Source organism: Mytilus galloprovincialis, chromosome 2 (genome assembly GCF_965363235.1).
Source record: "Mytilus galloprovincialis chromosome 2, xbMytGall1.hap1.1, whole genome shotgun sequence".
NCBI lineage: Eukaryota > Metazoa > Mollusca > Bivalvia > Mytilida > Mytilidae > Mytilus > Mytilus galloprovincialis.
This window is the reverse complement of record NC_134839.1, coordinates 44428068-44449161: the sequence shown is the minus strand read 5'-3', so window position 1 is coordinate 44449161 and position 21094 is coordinate 44428068. Positions and strand designations below refer to the sequence as shown.

Here is a 21094-nt window from a genome sequence, read left to right as displayed (position 1 = left end):
CTTGACCTCATTTTCATGGTTGAGTGGTCAAAGTTAAGTTTTTGAGTTTTGGTCATTTTATCTAATGCTATATGCCATTAGTCAACTATATTTGGTGTATGGAAATATTTTATGATCTTTATGTCAGTTAAGCAGGTTTTATTTAACCGTGACCTCATTTTCACGGTTCATTGCACAGTGTTAAGTTTTTGTGTTTTGGTCTATTTTTCTTAAACTATAAGTAATGTGTCGACTATATATGTTGTATAGAAGCATTGTTAGCTGTACCTGTCTGCCTGGCATGGTTGATCTGACCTGGACCTCTTTTTCAAGGTTAATTGGTCTTTGTTTAGTTATCTTGGTTAATGTTAAGTTTATGTGACAGTTGTAATAAAGCTTAGCTTTATACTTAGGACTATCAACATAATATCAATGATTAGTATAGAAGGCGAGACATTTCAGCGTGTGCACTCTTGTTATAAGCTAGAGTTAGAGGAGGAGAAAAGGTCTCTGCGCAATGCTAGGCGGTGTAGTCGTAGAAGTTAGAAAAAAGTACAGGTTCCAGCCCCGGTGCTGAGGAGGAAGTTACGAATCAAATCTACTCTAACATCGTTAGGTTTATTTCCTAGGCACTTTATACATATTCTAAGGCCTGGTATTTCTTAATCATAAGAAATCTGATGGACAAGGTATAATTTGCAGTTGTCACTACACACAGACAGACATATACATATATTTATTTACAGTGATTGTATGCTTCTATTAATAGATTAGCATCCTGCAATTATACTGAAGAGATGAGTAGATGATCATTTGTGTACACTAAAAATAAATACTTCGTGTATTGTATCAGAGATCCTTGTTTAATTCCTACAAGCAGGTAACACCTCCCAAAACGAAAGCTTATTTTTATAAGCTAGAGTTAGAGGAGGGGATAAGGTCTCTGCGCAATGCTAGTCGGTGTTGTCGTAGAAGTTAGAAAAAAATTACAGGTTTCAGCCCTGGCGCCAGTGAGGAAGTCACGAATCAAATCTAATCTAACATCATTAGGTTGATTTTCTAGGCACTTTATATATATAAATATATGTATATGTCTGCCTATGTGTAGTGACAACTGCAAAATATACCTTGTCCATCGGATTTCTTGTGATTAAGAAATACCAGGTGTTAGAATATGTATAAAGTGCCTAGAAAATCAACCTAATGATTTTAGAGTAGATTTGATTTGTAACTTCCTCCCAGACTGGGGCTGGAACCTTTTTTATTTAAGGCACTTTAAACATATTCTAATACCTGGTATTTCTGAATCATAAAAAATCCAATGGACAAGGTATAATTTGCAGTTGTCACTACACATAGGCAGACATATACATATATTTATTTACAGCGATTGTATGCTTCTAAAAATAGATAAGCATCCTTTAATTATACTGAAGAGATGAGTAGATGATCATTTCTGTACATTAAAAAAGAATACTTCATGTATTGTATCAGAGATCCTTTTTTAATTCCTACGAGAAGGTAACACCTCCTAAAACGAAAGCTTATTTTTATGAGCTAGAGTTAGAGGAGGTGATAAGGTCTCTGCATAATGCTAGGAGTTGTTGTCGTAGAAGTTAGAAATAAAAAGTACAGCTTCCAGCCCCGGTCGATGAGGAAGTTACGAATCAAATCTACTCTAACATCGTTAGGTTGATTTTCTAGGCACTTTATATTTATAAATATATATATAGATTGCTGACAAATAAAAACACTTGCCTAATGTCCATCTCTAGATTCGCCTTCCATGACAAGGTAACACTACGACTATTGAAGTTACATATTTTTATATAGCAGATGTAGTCGTGTGGTCTAAAGAGCTGGAATCTCATTGATGGACAAAAATTTGTCAGCATAAAAATCTAATTCTAACACTGTTGGGTGTAATTTCCAGACTCATATAAGTATTTATATTAACTCTGTACCTCTAACACACTGAGATCCAGTGGGCATTTATATTGTATGGTTATCCAGCTTATTGCACTTTGCGATTCTTTAATCAAAACAAATATTGTGTTAGTTAAATAGTACAAGTTCAGGATTTATTCCTTTGTTTTTGGTCTCTCTCATTCAGTCCATCGGGTTCAAGAGTACGTAGTTTATCAGATGCATCCAGATTTCAACTTTAGGTGTCACCATTTTGGATTACCTTATTATTTGAAAGGAGGTATTTTTAAATGTGTACATGTCCTGTTCTTAAGATGTCTCATGATTGGCATTTCTTCCTTTGGTATAAAAAGACCGGTGATTATTAAGTCTAATGTTGAATTAAGTTTCTGTTTCACCAACATATATTGTAGCTTGTAAGTTCTGCAAGGAAGAATATAAATACTATTTTCCATTTTACAATTAGATGTAACATAGATGTTGTATTGCAGCGATATAAAAAGTCAGAATGCAAATTAATATGTTCAAACTCTTTTATGGTTATTTTAGTAACAACAAACAACTTTGTCAATTGGACCTGCTTTGATACGATAACTGCACTTGAACATTTACTATATAACATTTTTGTTCACTATGGAGATTTATATATCATCAAATAATTGTAATTCTTACTGTGCATCATAAACATGCTTGAAATGATAAAATTTATGATAAAAGAGATGATATTTCATTCCTATTGTTATTTATCCAGTTTTAGATGGTCAAAATCAACATGCAGACATCTTATATGTTCAGGTATTTCACATGAACACATTTATTCCAAAACCAGTTGTTGGCATGATAAGGGTTATGTTCTTCTCATATATTTTATGATGGTATGATACTAAACTCCCAACAGGAGGGATTGAGCTTGATTTTCATATGATGAAGGCATTTTCTTTCAATCAGTTTAATTGAGGTCTGGAGTTAGCATGCTAATTAATGGTCGCATATCCTTTGTTAATTTATATATCATTTTGCTCAGTTTCTTCTGGTACCTATATTCTGACATCTGACTATTAGAAGACTTCTTATAAACTCTGAGTTTTACAGTGCGTATTAATGTGTGTTTGTGTATTCTACATAGGTATAGAGGGAGAGAAGAGATTGCACTTAAATATTTAACCCTGCAGCACTTTTGCATCTGTCTGAAGTCAGGATCCTCTGGCTTTTGATAGTCTTGTATGTTTTTTATTTTTTTGGAGTTTAATGTGACTTTCATTTTTACTGAACTAGTACACATTTTTTGTTTGGAGACCAGTAGATAAGCCCACATGTGCAGGTTTTCTTGCGATGTTGAAGACTGATTTATGGTCTTTATCTGTTTTCTGCTCTAGGGTCAGGTTGTTGTCTATTTGACATATTCCTCATTTCCATTTTTTGGCATAACATGAACTGATCTAGCTGAGTTCGATTCATAAATTGCAAAAACAGTAAAGTTCTGGTTTCCTTTCCAAATTATGTGAATTATATGGATTAATCAATAAGTCAGTATTATCTAGACATTTGAGTTTTGAAAAGCCAGATGTGACATCTGTATAGATATGTGTGATTTTGAAAATAAGTAATTTATGTTTCTGAAAAAATTTATATTCAATGAATGTGAAAAAATGTAGAAATAATATAAATACATAAAACGTGTATAACTGAAATATGTTTAGCCAAGGAGTATCTAGTTTGTCTTTTCACAGAACATTTTAAAATCCCTATTAAGATTATATGCAATGTTTACGTGAAGAGAATATATCATTCTCAAAACATTAGACTTCAGATTCGCTGTCCAGAGTAATGACAAAATGAATGAACCGTATATATTGTTTTAAGTGTTTTATAGTTTTAAGTTCCCAATGATGTTCCTGTTTTTCAGATGCTGTCAACAGTTAGACTCACCCTGTTGTTACTAGCATATGCATTATTTAGAATAAATCATTGGTGGATGATAGCAGTAAGTTATACATATATATGTCTCTTTTTGATATTAATGCAATATTAATGAATTTGTTCAATTATTTTTATACAACTGCAAAATTTTTTGCAGTCATATATTGGTAGCACTTCATCATTGTTGTTAGCGTCATCCGAAGACATTTGGTTTCATGGCGAATACTTAAGTATGAGTTAATAGAAATCTAGGAAATTTAAACACAGGTTTATAACCACTAAAGAAAGGTTGGGATTTTGGGGGTTATGGTTCAGGAATTAGGAATAAGGGGCCAAAAAGGGGCCCAAATAAGCATTTTTAGAGTTTCCAGACAATAACTTGTGGAACAGTGTATGGATCTCTCTGAAACTATACAAACTTGTGGCACAAGTTTCCAAACCACAAAGGGATGGTTAGGAAAAAAAATGTTTTTTTGGTTGTTTTTTTTGGGGGGGGGGGGCTGCAATTAGCAACAGCATTGTGTAATGCACAAAAGCAAAAAATTGAATATAAATTCAAATTATATAACCAATTCTAATTTGTCGACTACAGTTATTCTGTGTCAGAAACCTATTATGTATCATATATTTAATTACAATCCAAGTTCAGACCTGTATCAAGCGCAAATATTGTGTCCAAATTTGCCCTAACTGTTCAGGGTTGGACCTCTGCGGTGGTATCCAGCTTTGCTCAGCGAAGCAATTTATTAGTTATTGCAATTTTTCTTTGCAAAGATAAAAAATGTGCAATGCAGGATGCCATTGGAAATCTGTTCTGTTATAAAACATGTACTTTTTTTTGTTTCGATTCAGATTACAACTACATTATCCTGCACATTCCTGCTGGCAAAATGTTTTGTGTTTAATGTAAGTATTTTTTATGTATGTTTTGTATTTCATTTCATTTTTCTTAAGGAAAGAGAGGCAGAAGATACAAGGGGCTATCAAAAACTGTAAGTCAAATAAAAATGTATTACACATTTCCAAAAATAGAAATAGTGAAAAGATATCCTCAATTACTAAACAGAAAACTAAAGGATAAGCAACAGGAAGACCCCCAAAAGCTGAGATGAACTCCAGAAGGGTCAGTTATGATTCCATGATAAATTGCCCCACTGGCAAATCGCCCCACACTTAATCGCCCCTCTTATGAAAAGGGTAAATTTATAATCCGGTATATCTATTATATCAAAGTCATCTGTTTTTGATTCAGATAAACAAATAAAATCATGTTAATGAATAATTTCAACAAATTCTGGATATTGCATCCTATTTCTTAAACCACTACAGTTTAATGATAACACATTACATATCATTTCGTTTATTTTGTCCCTTTTTTAATGTCTCTCTGTGGGGATCCTAGTAACCTTTGGGCATTTAAGAAGTGTGACGCCTCTTACTTGTCTGCCTTTGTTCTGGGGTAGTAAAGTGAAGCGGACTATTCAGTGCCGATACTGCATTGTGCCGATACTGCATTGGAATCCTCTGAAAGCAACATTTGTCTTTCACTGATTGCTGGTTAGTGCTTAATTATTCTTAATTCAAAGACAAAAGTAACAAATCCGGTAAATGCTATGATAACAAATAATGATTAAATAAATTTTCGTATTCTGTGTAGATTAGTTTTGGTTTAAGTGGAGCGAAAATTATATATTCATCTAGATATAAGCGTTTTTCATGAAGTGGGGCAAGTTGGCAGGAGTAATGTTAACAGGATTTGGGTGATTTTTTTTAAAAGTTAGGCAAGTTGGTGAAAAAGTGGGGTGATTAGGTGTGGGGCGATTTGCCCTGCGTCCAGTCAGTAGTGCCTCCTCATTCCATGGCATCTGTAGTGTTATTCCAGTTGAAACTTGCGGAATAATAGCTTGTGATTGGCGACCATCAGTTGTATTATTTGGGAATTAAGTCTCCTTTGGAAGACTCAATTGTTGTTACCGTTTTGAAAAAAAACACTAAAATACTCGCTGAAAATGGGAAAAATTCACTTTATGTTGTTTCATTTAAAATTTCGCTGTTTTTATCAATTGATAGTTAAGGCTTAAATTAAAATATTGTTTGTTTGCAGTTTACTGACCGACCCTTGAAAATCCTCCCGACTGTGAAAATTTTATTGCTTTAAATTTGAAGAAAGTTTTTTTAATACTTCTATTGACGCGATCTGGAACTTTGGGTCCTTTCCGGAAATGATTTAAAGTCTGGGCCAATTACGCATTTCAAGTTCGGTTTTTCTTAGCTTCCCGTCAAGCGTTTATGTGACCATTTAATGATAAAGCACATGGAAATTGTTTTACAGGTATCCATGAAGTCACAGGGGAGTACTTTACGCTGTCGTCTCGTGTCAATTTTAAGACAAATAACAAACAAAAAAGTTTATTAGTAAACTGTTTATACAGATTCAGGCTCATGTAATGATGTGTGATGATATCATTGACGATGATGCAGCGGATATTCATAACTGACACGATAACCATTCTGTCTCTAACAAATCGGGTACAGAATCTGTGGAGCCTGACTTTATGGAACCAATTTCAGTGGTTAAATAATTCGACAGCAGCTTGAAGTATGGCATATTTTCTACAAATCGTTGTGAAAACGACAAAGATGAAACCACTCCTCCGTGACTTAAATCTTCATGGATATCTGTAAACACGTCTGTACGGAGGAAGGGCTCATTTGAAATGTTAATGGATATATAGATCATGCCAAATCAATAAGAAGCAACCCTAACTACACAAAGATGTAGAGAAAATGAATGGTTAGCTTGAAAAATAAATATACTCTCTCTATATTAAATCTATCTTCGACTGTTCGATTGCAATGAGTATGCTCCTTTAGGATAAGGGGGGGCTGCCCCACTCATTGCAATTATTTTCTTTCTTACAATATTAAATATACTCAAACTGTGTGGCCTGTGTGAATTCAATTAAAACATGTCCTTAGGAGCTATGCTGCCAATTTTTTTTATGCATTAAAAACATTTCAGTACAGTCTACAGACCATTTACTTTTAATGGGGTGCTATGGATTTCACCCCAAACTTTAGATTTCTTTGGTTTTCATTAAAGCCTGGCAAAAATATAACCTTATCACATACCCGTGTGTGGGGGTTACTGACTATCCTTTCGGGTATAACTGTGCCGACAGCACTTGCCAAATCATACCCTAGCTGTTCTAACCAGAAAACACTGAAAAACCTACCCTGTTCTAAACAAAAATATTTAAAAACCTACCCTGTTCTATACAAGCTCAGAAAATGTATACCCTGTTCTAGATTGTATAAAATAGATGCAGTTCTAGACCCGGGTTCTAGACTATCTTTAAACAGTTAAATAAGCGATCCTGTTCTAAACAAATACTTTGTTTAAAAAAAGACCCTGTTCTCACCAGAAGGGCATGAAAAAGAGACCCTGTTCTAACCAGCAGGACATGAAAAAGGGACCCTGTTCTAACCAGCAGGGTATGAAAAAGTGACCCTGTTTTGCGGCACACTCATACCACTAAAAATATAGGAAGTAACTCCCCCGGGATCACATATAATTAAATATTGTTAGAAATATGAAAACAGTCGAATGTCTTAATACTTTTTTTTCAAGTTGCCTTTTTTTCAATTGAGGAAGATTCAATGGTTATTTTTTTTTTATTAAAAATACACTCTTTAATATCTACATTTTTCTGATGAAAATACTCTACTCATGAAAACATTCTAGTCAAGAAGCATACATGTCTGAATATATTTCTTTAAAACAGTTCTAGTCATAATGACATTCCTTGTTTATAAGTGTTCCAGTATTTGATAATTACCGGTATACCATATTTTATGTCATAAATTGGATAATGACACTATGTTAAAGTTTCAGTTTTGGTTTAAAAGTTTTTTATCTGAAAATGCCTGTTCATTTGATGTTGGTTTTCAGCATGTCCAGTCCAGTGTTTGTTGTTTTAAAATGTTTTTTTTTCTTCACAAGAAACTTGGTTTAGTGTAACTGCTTGTTTAAACTGTATTTTGGCTGATAAAATAAAATATTTTTCCTACCTACCGACCCTTCAGTCTGAAGGTACAGTCGGAAAACTGCAAACAAACATATTTTTAAGGTTGGCCTAATAAGTGAACTTAATTTGAACTACATTATTGGTTCACTGTTATAGACAATTTATTCATCTTTCTTTTACTGGTTGTTGCAACAAAATATCTTCAGTGGTTACAAAGTTATGATAAAAAGTTGAATACTATGCGTTTGTTATGAAATTTTGTACTTTTGTTTTTAGCTTGCTCAGTGTAGTGATAAAAGAGAAAAATAAATCAAATTTATGCTATTATGTGTTTTGTTTTCTTTCTAGTATATACATTATCAAAAACTACCTCATTTATCAAAATTGCAGTACCCTAGCTGGAGATATATATGCCATCAAAGTTGGATATACAAATAAAGTGAAAAAATGTCTAGTCCGTAGACATGCATTCCCTAGTAAACTGGAAGCATAATTAAATTAATGTTGCATTGCTAAGTTCCTGTTCTTTTGTAGATATGAAAATACTACTAACATTTTTTTCTACCATCTATTAATAGAGGAAAAAATTCAAAAATATGTCAGAATGTCTTGTCCGTAGACACATGTCTTGTCCGTAGACATGTCTTTTTATCAATATTGCTTGGCTTTATGGGTCTTAATTAGTCCTATGAGTAGTCTAAACTTAGAAATATCTTATTTTTATGCCCCGTCTACGATAGTAGTAGGGGCATTATGTTTTCTGGTCTGTGCGTCCGTTCGTCCGTCTGTTCGTTCGTCTGTTCGTTCGTCCGTTCGTCCGTCTGTCCCATGTCAGGTTAAAGTTTTTGGTCGAGGTAGTTTATGATGAAGTTTAAGTCCAATCGACTTCAAACTTAGTACACATGTCCCCTATGATATGATCTTTCTAATTTTAATGCCAAATTAGAGTTTTGACCCCAATTTTACGGTTCACTGAACATAGAAAATGATAGTGCAAATTTCAGGTTAAAGTTTTTGGCTTCAGGTTAAAGTTTTTGGTCAAGGTAGTTTTTGATGAAGTTGAAGTCCAATCAACTTGAAACTTAGTATACATGTGCCCTATGATATGATCTTTCTAATTTAAATGCCAAATTAGAGTTTTGACCCCAATTTTACGGTTCACTGAACATAGAAAATGATAGTGCAAATTTCAGGTTAAAGTTTTTGGCTTCAGGTTAAAGTTTTTGGTCAAGGTAGTTTTTGATGAAGTTGAAGTCCAATCAACTTGAAACTTAGTATACATGTGCCCTATGATATGATCTTTCTAATTTAAATGCCAAATTAGAGTTTTGACCCCAATTTTACGGTTCACTGAACATAGCAAATGATAGTGCAAATTTCAGGTTAAAGTTTTTGGTCAAGGTAGTTTTTGATAAAGTAGAAGTCCAATCAACTTGAAACTTAGTATACATGTTCCCTTTGATAAGATCATTCTAATTTTAATGCCAAATTAGAGAATTTATTCCAATTTCACAGTCCTTTAAACATAGAAAATGATAGTGCGAGTGGGGCATCCGTGTACTGTGGACACATTCTTGTTAATAAATAAATGGTTATTTAAGTGTTCTCAATTTTTGTAAAATTACTTTACAGGAGTGGATTTTAAAAAGTGTCAGATTATCAGTCATAAAAAGTATACTTTATTTTACTTCAATATTGTTTATTCCAGTTGATGCATACCTTTAAAGATTAACTAAATCAAATGAAGAAAAAGTATTTCTCTCTCTCTAACTTTATCTTTTGCACTTCAGTATTAACAGCAGATGAGGAAGTGTCTACGGACAAGACACTTGTACATAACAAGTATTAAATTCAATTATTTGTCTGCTATGGAACTTAAATCTTATTTATAGGTGATGAAAGTTATCTATTCAAATTAAAACTCAGTATTTTCAACATAAATATAGTCACAATTAATTCTAACAGAATTTTTTTTTAACTGAAATTGTCTTGTCCGTAGACATTACCACAATATATTTGTATCCAATTTCCTTGAGTTCAGCCTAATTTGATAGATAAAATTTAAGTTATTTTTTCAAGAGAACACATTCAACTATGTCAAAATTGAGTTTTAATAATAGTTTGATTGTTTTAAACAGTCAGATATATGGATTTCAGTTAAAAGAATGTGTCTTCATTTTGGCTTAATCAATAAATTATTGAGATAGGTAAAGAATTATGGGTACACTTTTATATTTTCCAAAATTCAAAAAACACAGCTTAGAATTTAATTGGTAACTTTTAATCTTAACAATCATCTTTGAAAGCATTTTATTGAATATCAATAAAATGTCTTGTCCGTAGACATTATCAAAATGTATTTGTTTCCATTTTCCTCGAAGTTAAGCATCATTTGATAGATAAACCTGATAAAATGTATGTTTTTTTTTCAAGAGAACACTTTCAGCTATATCAAAATTAGGTTTTAATAATGCATTTCATTAAATATGAATACAATGTCTTGTCCGTAGACAAAACATATTAATTGTATTGCTAAGTTTGATTGTTTATTGTAAGAATATGCATCAAGTTATTTTAATGTTCTATACACCGAAAGAAAGGTTTTTTTTTGAAGTTTTGTTATTTATAGATAAGTTTAGATACAGTTTTATCAGATAAGATTAATGATCAAAGAAAGCTACTGTTGTTTGAAATAACTGTGAGTTAAACATGTTCTTGTCATATTTTTTTTCAATTAAAATGTTTGATATTCAATAATTCTAAACATATTTTGTTGTCTTTGTCATTGACCAAAAATCTGACACTGGTGACCATGTCTTGAAGGCAACCATTAAAGAAAATTATACATTTTTTAAACACCATTTATTTAATAAGAAAATTAAAAATTTCTTCCAAAAACTGCATGTAATTATATAAATGCTTCCAGTGTTAGCCTAACGATGGCAATTTTTCATAATTTAAACCAATTTTGAACCAAAATATCAAAAGAGTTTTTCCCTGAGGTGATACTCATTTTTGACTTCATGTGAAACACAAAATGCACATCTTATAGTGGCTAGGCATGTTCCTCTTTAGTCTCTAAAAGGGGCTAGTTCTAGATCTATAGAATAAGCCTTAGAACTTGTTCATATCGTTTGCTTTCAAAGTTTTTTGTCAGATATTTTTGTTGCTATCAATGCTGAACCTCATATCAAGGCTTATGTTATAAGACTATGAAAGGGGTGAAAATCTGGGTTACAGCTAGGATTTAAGGGCAATGGGGCAGTGTTGAGATGAGGAGTTAAGTTGATCATGTTTAAAGATTAAGAATTGAAATAATTCAATAAATAAATGATTTTACTGGTTTTTGTCTTGCGTCAACAAAGTCATAAAGGTAAACTAAGGTAAAGTGTCTCTGGCAGCAATGTATTAGTTTGTGACTAGGTCAGTGTATAGGGACTTACTAATGGTAGCTAGGTCCGTGTATGGGGACTTAGTAGTGGTAGCTAGGTCAGTGTATGGGGACTTACTAGTGGTAGCTAGGTCCGTGTATGGGGACTTAGTAGTGGTAGCTAGGTCAGTGTATGGTGACTTATTAGTGGTAGCTAGGTCAGTGTATGGGGACTTATTAGTGGTAGCTAGGTCAGTGTATGGGGACTTATTAGTGGTAGCTAGTTCCGTGTATGGGGACTTATTAGTGGTAGCTAGAGGAGTGTATGGGTACTTATTAGTGGTAGCTAGGTCAGTGTATGGGGACTTACTAGTGGTAGCTAGGTCAGTGTATAGGGACTTACTAGTGGTAGCTAGGTCAATGTATGGGGACTTATTAGTGGTAGCTAGGTCAGTGTATGGGGACTTACTAGTGGTAGCTAGGTCAGTGTATGGGGACTTACTAGTGGTAGCTAGGTCAGTGTATGGGGACTTACTAGTGGTAGCTAGGTCAGTGTATGGGACTTACTAGTGGTAGCTAGGTCAGTGTGTGGGGACTTACTAGTGGTAGCTAGGTCAGTGTATGGGGACTTACTAGTGGTAGCTAGGTCAGTGTATGGGGACTTACTAGTGGTAGCTAGGTCAGTGTATGGGACTTACTAGTGGTAGCTAGGTCAGTGTGTGGGGACTTACTAGTGGTAGCTAGGTCAGTGTATGGGGACTTACTAGTGGTAGCTAGGTCAGTGTATGGGGACTTACTAGTGGTAGTTGGGTCAGTGCTATTTTGTATGTAGTTATAGAAGTATTAGCACAACTGACTTCCTTGGCAGTTGGATAAGCATGAGCACATCTGACTTCCAATGGAAATTATTTTACTGGCAAATACGGGTCAATTGGATTGTGTTAACAATAATTCTAAAAAAAATCAACACTTTCTTCCTGGTTTGTTATGGTATGTAATGAAATAATGAAAGTCATTTAAAATGTTCTTTTCTATTTTATTGTAAAATTCTTAATATGTAGTGATTTAAAATTATTTGTTAGTGCAAAAGATAAAAGTAATTCATCCATTGCAAGGGTTTAAGTGGGTCTGGTTTAAGGGAGTCTTTAAATATCACTTTTTTTACTTTCAACCCTTGTTTAGTCAAATTTTATAGTAGCAGTTGTTTTAGTAATCAATTTTCACACCTTATAATGCCAAGTTGATTGGATATTGTCTATTGTCTATTTATATTTTATATATCCAATGAATGTAGGACTGAAAGTCTCGGGACAAAAAAGTCACCATTCAGTTTTTGAGATTATTTTCTTTGAAGAATAAAACACTTATTTATAAAAAAGCATTTTTGTATTTTTCTTGAACTATTGTATATAAACCAACTTTAATTCAGTGTTTGTCGTATGTTTATGTGTTACATATTTCTTTTTTTTCATTTTCGAACATAAATAAGGCCGTTAGTTTTCTCGTTTGAATTATTTAACATTGTCATTTCGGGCCTTTTATAGCTGACTATGCGGTATGGGCTTTGCTCATTGTTGAAGGTTGTTAATTTCTGTGTCATTTTGATCTCTTGTGGACAGTTGTCTCATTGGCAATCATACCACATCTTCTTTTTTATATTTGTAAACAAAATCAGTAACGAAATTAAAAAAGATTATAGAATAATTGTTATGAAAACAAAATGTCATAGTGGCTTCATCTTAAATTGCTTCACAGTGCCAAGAAATATAAGCTGCTTTGCTTTTGAGCTTTTCTCATCACTTGGCGTCCGTCGTCTGTCGTTGTCGTCGTTAACTTTATAAATTTTAAACTTCTTATAGAGAACCACTGAATGGAATGAAACCAATCATGGCTTGAATGTTTCTTTTGAGGTGCTGACCAAGAGTGGTTGCTTTGTAGCCGATCCATCATCCAAGATGGCTGCCAGCGGGGGACTTAGTTTAACATAGGACCCTATTGGAAATGCATACAAATGACTTCTTTTAGAGAACCACTGAATGGAATGAAACCAAACATGGCATGAATGTTCCTTATGAGGTGCTAACCAAGTGTTGTTACTTTTTAGCCGATCCATCATCCAAGATGGGCGCCAGCAGGGTACTTAGTGTAACATAGGACCCAATGGGAATTACATACAAATGTCTTCTTTTAGAGAACCACTGAATGGAATGAAACCAAACATTGCATGAATGTTCCTAATGAGATGCTGACCAAGTGTTGTTACTTTGTTGCCAATCCAACGTCCAAGATGGCCACCAGTTGAGGACTTAGTTTAACATAGACCCTATGGGAAATACATACAAATTTCTTCTTTTAGAGAACCACTGAATGGAATGAAACCAAACATAACATGAATGTTCCTGATGAGAGGCTGACCAAGTGTTGTTACTTTGTAACTATCTATCATTCAAGATGGCCGCCTGCAGGGGGTCTTAGTTTAACATAGGGCCCTAAGAGAAATGCATACAAAAGTCTTCTTCTAGAGAACCACTGCATTGAATGAAACCAAACATAGCATAAATGTTCCTTTCCTAATGAGGTGCTGGCCAAGTGTTGTAACTTTGTAGCCAAATTTTATCTTTTTTATATGATTTCAAAAACCCAAGTAGAGTCAGGTGAGCAATACAGGCCTCTAGTTTAAAATTTTCAAATGACTTTAACTTGAAAACTGTAAGTGATAGACACATTCAGTCTTCAGAAATGATCACAGGACAATAAAACAAATCATATGAAATATATGGTGAGTCCCTGGGGGGTCACCCCACCCCTTTCAATTTGAGAGTATACTATAATCTTGTAAACGGTCGAGATCCCCACCCCTAAACCATATATATTCTTGGTATGGGACAATAAGCACATTAAATGAAATAAAAGGGAAGTCCTTGAGGGGGTCTCCCCCCACCCCATTCAATTTGAGAATGTGCTATTGTCTTGTAAAAGGTCGAGATCCCCACCCCTAAACCATATATATTCTTGTATGGGACAATAAAACAAATCAAATGAAATAAAAGGGAAGTCCCTGGGGGTCACCCCCACCGCCTCTTGTTGGAAAACTTGTAAACGGTCAAGATCCCCACCCCTAAACCATATATATTCTTGTATGGAACAATAAAACACATTAAATGAAGTATAGGAAGAGTTCATGGGGGTCCACTCCATCCCCTCATGTTTGAAAAACTTTTAAATGATTGAGATCCCCACCCCTAAACCATATATGTTCTTGTATTGGACAATAAAAGAAATCAAATGAAATAAAAGGGAAGTCCCTGGGGGTCACCCCCACCCCCTCTTGTTGGAAAACTTGTAAACGGTCAAGATCCCCACCCCTAAACCATATATATTCTTGTATGGAACAATAAAACACATTAAATGAAGTATAGGAAGAGTTCATGGGGGTCCACTCCATCCCCTCATGTTTGAAAAAGTTTTAAATGGTTGAGATCCCCACCCCTAAACTATATATGTTCTTGTATTGGACAATAAAACAAATCAAATGAAATGAAAGGGAAGTCCCTGGGGGTCACCCCCACCGCCTCTTGTTGGAAAACTTGTAAACGGTCAAGATCCCCACCCCTAAACCATATATATTCTTGAAAGGAACAATTAAACACATTAAATGAAATATAGGGAGAGTCTTTGGGGGTCACCCCCCCCTTCATGTTTGATAAAACATCAATGGTCAAGATCCCCACCCCTTAACCAAATATATTCTTGAATGGGACAACAAAACAAATCAAATGAAATATAGGTGAAGTCCACCCCCTCATGTTTGATAAATTGTAAATGGTCAAGATCCCCACCCCTAAACCATATATATTCTTGTATGGGACAATAAAACAAATTAAAGGAATATGGGACCATGGGAATGGCGAATTATGGGAACTTTGTTTGGGAGACTTTGTAACAGCATCCTGTTACAATTACTTCTTGTTATTCAAAAGATAGTCCATTTTTTTCTTTCTGCTATTTTAGAACTGCAGGCCATATTAGTTGTAATTCTGGCTTTTCCAGTTTTTTGGTATCCTAAGCGACTTGTCTCCATTTTTCAGTACATGTGATAAGCTATATGTGTTGTGATCACAAATTACAAACTTATTTCCTCTGTTTGTCTCTGAATGACTCTGAATTCACAATGTCTATCTTCTCAATCATGTGAACATAATTTTAAACCTTTGTGAATCTCAGTTTAGTATCAGAAATGAAAATAAACTCACTCAATTATCCAGAGACAATCCTTTTAGAGCAATAAATATTTAACTTTTCTGTTATATCTTACCTGCAATACCTGTAAAATGGTGCAAATGAAGTTTTTATTTTTTTTTAGTGCAAATGAAATTATAACGTTGTGGTGCAAATAAAAGATAGGATATTTTAAAAATTGGCGCAAATCCAATGAATCCAAATATACCCTGTACATGATTAAAATTTAGTAAATCTTTATTTATCAAGTCTAAAGAACAATTTCCTACACTGTAAAATGAATACATGTAAAAAAAAAAATCAAAAAAAATCAAGATCTTTCTCATAAATAATTATATTTTCAAAATTTAATAGTTGGACACAAATATAATAATCTGGAAAGAAACACAGGGAAATTACATATGTATGAATTTAGGTATCCATGAGTTTATTAAAACATTTATTTTGTGAAACTGTAAATGTATGTTTAATATAGGATGTAAAACTTTTTATAAACATGCAGACCCACAGTAAAATTAACCAAATATTTTTATGCCCCACCTACGATATTAGAGGGGCATTATTTTTTCTGGTCTGTGGGTCTGTTAGTCTGTTCGTCCGTCTGTCCCGCTTCAGGTTACAGATTTTAGTTAAGGTAGTTTTTGATGAAGTTGAAGTCATATCAATTTGAAACTTAGTACACATGATCTTTCTAATTTAAATTCTAAATTAGATTATTGACTCCAATTTCACTGTCCACTGAACATAGAAAATGATAGTGTGAGTTTCAGGTTTAAGTTGTTGGTCAAGGTAGTTTTTGATGAAGTAAAATTCCAATCAACTTGAAACTATACACATGTTCCCTATGATATGATCTTTCTAATATTTAATGCCAAATTAGAGTTTTTACCCAAATTTCACAGTCAAATGAACATAGAAAATGATAGTGCGAGTGGGGCATCCATGTACTATGGACACATTCTTGTTTGACTCCCATTGATAATAATTCTCAACTGAAATATTAATGTTTCATGCTCTCATTTTTTTCAGTTTGCTGATACAGAGCATGACAATGCATTAGGATATGTACTGCTGATAGTATCATTTAGCATGGCATGGGTTGAGACATGGTTTCTGGATTTTAAAGTCTTGCCATCTGAGAAAAAGGCAAGAAAGAAAGGTAAACAGACATGTTCTTTCATGTCATGTAAAGTACATCTCTAGTGGTTGGGGCCTGTTATCCATTCCCTGCACTGAGAGATGTTTCTTTTATCACACTGAACTGAGTATGATATGAATAAGTGATCTGTAAACTTGTTAATATGGTTAGCCTATCCTGCATTGTGTAACAAGAATTGTAACATAATACAGCATTTTTCCTTTGAAGTTTTTACGTGATAATCTGCTTAATAGTTCGGTTTCTGAAAAACCATGGTTTAATATAAAGATTGATATGTTATTCCATAAAAAAGAATCGTGACGTACTTTGTCCTTGCAACTTCATGTACATTGGCGGATCCAGGGGGTGGGGTTCCGGGGGTTGGAACCCCCCTTTTTTTGGCTGATCAATGCATTTGAATGGGGACATATAGTTGGGTTTGGGGGCTGTTCATAACGGAGCCAGATTATTTTTGCCAATGCATTTAATAAATGCAATAAATATTGGTTTGGGAAAATCTTTTTTTTTAAAGATTTTTTATTGACAAATCAGAGCCGTATTATTTTGTTTTAAAAATTCTCAGACCCCAGAAAATCAAATGAACTTAAATCAAGATAATTCGATATCCTTGGTTCCAGCAATATCCTTAATTAAAATCTACGTCTTCAAATTTCATGGCCATTCTTAACGACATGTAATCACTGAATGAACCGGCTGATTTTCGAAAAATTGTCTGGATCGATTTTCTTGTGAGAGTGCAAAGCATTGAGCTAGAACAACACTCCCACTAGTTTTTTTTATTGGATAAAAAATCATCAGGCCACTTTTCAATGATGTTACAAAACATATACACCACGCCTTACTCATTAACAAATTTAAACGAACTCCTCCTACAGCTTCGTCGTTTAAATATTTTAACTCAAATAGCGTGGTTAATATAATACTAGAAACATTTCTATTGGCTATTTATTAGGTCAATGGTGATTTCCAAAGGTCACAACATACTACTTTTCCCCCATGGCCACTGAAATTTATGTTTTGTTTAATGCAAATTAAACACTCACATGTTTCACCTCAAGAATTATTTTTGTCAAATTTGAATTCCATTCTGAAGTGTACAGAAATCTTGAAGACATCTGATATTTATATTTGACACCAAAATCAGACTTTTGATATACCGGTAATGCTAGGAGTAAGTGCAATTTCAGACGTTTTCCCTTATCAGTCAACCCTTGACTTCGGAATTTTTCGAAGAATGTTTCTGACCACCATAATGTAAATCCTTTTTGCCTCACCTACAATAAATTTTGCAATGTGTGAGACTAGGGATTACTATCAGGGGTAATATAGTTGTAAAAGCATAGTCATCTCAATTTTTTTTATAAACAACTTAGGAAGGCAAAATATGTTGTTTTTGTCAACACAACAAAATCTGAATGAAAGCAAGGAAAAATGAGTACAGATTTGTCAAATATATATTAACCTCAGATTGAAAGGGTTGTATCATTATGTGGAGTCACTGACTTAAAGGTAGGAGAGGGACGTTAAGATCTGTACATGTAGCAAGCAACACATACAATATAGCAAGCAACCCATTAAAAACATAACAATCAACACATATGACACAGCAATCAACCCATAGGACATAGCAAGCAACCCACTAATACCAGAATTGGGACATTCACATACAGAATGTGTCCTGGTTTTACACATAAGAAGTCGCTCATCTTTTTAACCTAAACCTGGGACAGTGGTTCCAAAGAAAAAACTTTATAAAAAAAATGTAAATATGCTAAACAGCTACAAAAGACACCCCCTCAATAATAGACCAATTTGGGACAGGCACATATAGAATGTGGCAGACTTAAACATGTTTTTGATGCATATAAAAATATGTGGTATTTTACATTATAATTCATAATTCATTTGACAAGAAAATTCTTCATTTTAGCCTGTTAATTTTTTTGATTTGAGTGTCACTGATGAGTCTTTTGAAGACAAAACGTGCATCTTGAGTGCAAAGTTTGAATGCAGGTATCTGTGATGAGTTAATGACAAGGTCGATAAATCTTAAGAGAAACTTATTTGTCATTACCAGTATTTTAGATAAAACATAAATTTGTTTCTATATTCCATATCACCTTGATTTAACTGTCTATTAAGTTTTTGTCTAACCACTTCAAAGTCGAAATAGCAAGATAAGACTTAAGTGTACTGTTCTGTGGTCTTGTCAGCAGCTTAAGCAAAGTATTAAATTGTGGTTAGTTCAATTTAAGGGCATTTAACCACTAGTGGTAGATGAATGATATTAATGGTATGCAGTTGTACTAGCATTTGCTAATTTCTATTCCATGGAAAATATTTGGCCCTTCCCCCTCAACCAAGGTCTGTTGATTTTGATACTTACCTTAGTTTATGTGTTCAAGTTGTCTGTTATTGGGAACCAAGATAGGTAGGTCAATGATATTTGGTATGCAGTTGTAGATTTAGCATTATCATTAGCACATTCATTTCCATGGAGATTTCCATTCATTGTCTATTTACTTTGAAACTTATGCATATTTTACATGTTAACTTTAAGATATGATCAATTTATGATGAACCACTAATGGCAGGTCAACAATATTTGGTTTGCAGTTGTATTAGCATTTGTTGATCTCATTTCCATTAAAAATTATACATTGTTATATGGTCATATTTGATTGATCTTGAAATGTTTGCAAAGGTTACATGATAAAGCTTGTGTTTATGTTAGTTTAAAGGGAACCCCTAATGATAGTCAATGCTATGTGGTATGCAGTTTATAGAGCATGAGCATTTCACATTTCCATAGAGGTTATTAAGCCTTACATCTGTAGTCTTGGTCCATTAACTTTGTCAACTTTGCATAGTTTACATGTTGAAACATTGCTCTGAATTTCACCATTTGCATTATACTATTGAATAAACGCAAAGGCAAGACAAATTTCTGTGTCAACAGATTTATTTTTGTATATAACTGTTCAGACTTATTTTAATGTAATGTTTCTTTTGACTTATATAAAGAATTTAATGCAACCAAATGTAATGTTTCAGTAACTATGGGTCAACATGATGAACGATCCCCCTTGCTTGGAGATGTAGAAGGTCAGAGACATGGTCGTGAATATGCTGAATACTACAGTCCAGAAAACAGTGATGGTGAGAAGTAGTCTTATATAATGTACCCTGAATAAAATATCTAAGTAGTTCAACAATGTATACTTATTTCTAGGGATTTCAACCAGTATTGAAATTATATTGCTTGTTTGCAACAAGTACAGATCACCAAAATCAATCTTGATTAATCTGTTTCCTGTTAGAACATTCTCAATGATATTTTGTTTTGTTTACTTACTGGTTCCAAGATTTGATCCCTATATTTCATCTGATAGAGATGTAACTTAGGAATGTTACCAGTATAAATTCACATGAATAGCAGTCAAAATTGAATTTTAAGGATGACCCAAATTAGAGGGAATGGTGGTACATAATTTTAGTATAAGTTTAAATCCTTATAAGTTCAGGGCATATAAATGTTGAAAATATGCCACACAGCCCTATGTTTTGACCTTTGAATAATAAAGTAGTGTATATCAACTTTGCTTTCTAGGATAAAATTTTAACGAATCTTCATAGTAACAGTGGTAGAGTGTCAGCCATGAAGGGAGTTCCTATGGGAAATTGCATTGTTTATATTTAAACAAGTGCAACCTATATATAGTCTCATAATAATAAAATTGAGAATGGAAAAAGGGAATATGTCAAAGAGAAAACACCCAGACCAAAGATCAGACAGACAACAGCTGAATTCTACCAATGGGCCTTGAATGCAGCAAGAAAGTCTCACACTCAGAGCTGGTCCTCAGCTGACCCCTAAATAAAATTGTGTACTAGTTCAGTGAAAATGGACATCACACTCAACTCCAAAAAAAATAAATGAACTAAACATACAAGACTAACAAAGGCCAGAGGCTCCTGACTTAGGGCAGGCGAAAAAATGTGGCGTGGTTAAAGGATGATTAATAAGTACTACTTAGTATATTAAGTGAAGTGTTACTTCACATGGTGACATATTTGGCAGTAACTGAATTTTTTTTTTGCAATATTTCTTTTTTGCTCAGAGTTAGAGAATTTAAATTGTCCCCTTCCTGAAATCATTGACTGTTTTGGTTTGCTTGCCCATGCAAGCAAAACCTTACATGATCAATTTCATCTACTAGTTTGTTATAAGCATCTTAAAAGTTTTGTTTGCAACATGCATGCTACAAGCTAGTGACAAGCATTCTTCAAGTATGCTGGTTTAGGACTTAATAAATTTAAAGTTGAACCATGTTTGACTTTGCAATAATTTTTTTTCAAAAGATGTCTGTCTGATTGATTGTTTAATACTTAATTTGCATATATAGTGATTGAGTTATTAAGTACAGTAGATTATTCCAAGCACTATAATTACAAGCCCTTAATAATAAAATA

The 21094-nt window shown here is 33.6% G+C and overlaps 1 protein-coding gene across 4 annotated transcripts in view; it reads left to right on the top strand.

The window, feature by feature from the left end:
• Nucleotides 1-21094, top strand: part of LOC143063650 (stAR-related lipid transfer protein 3-like) — a 92418-nt gene that overhangs the window by 31158 nt on the left and 40166 nt on the right. For all 4 annotated transcript variants that reach the window (XM_076235907.1, XM_076235904.1, XM_076235905.1 and 1 more), the window contains exons 5-8: nt 3812-3889; nt 4678-4731; nt 16492-16621; nt 19676-19780. In XM_076235907.1, the coding sequence (XP_076092022.1) occupies nt 3812-3889; nt 4678-4731; nt 16492-16621; nt 19676-19780 (367 nt within the window). The remainder of the gene's footprint in view (nt 1-3811; nt 3890-4677; nt 4732-16491; nt 16622-19675; nt 19781-21094) is intronic.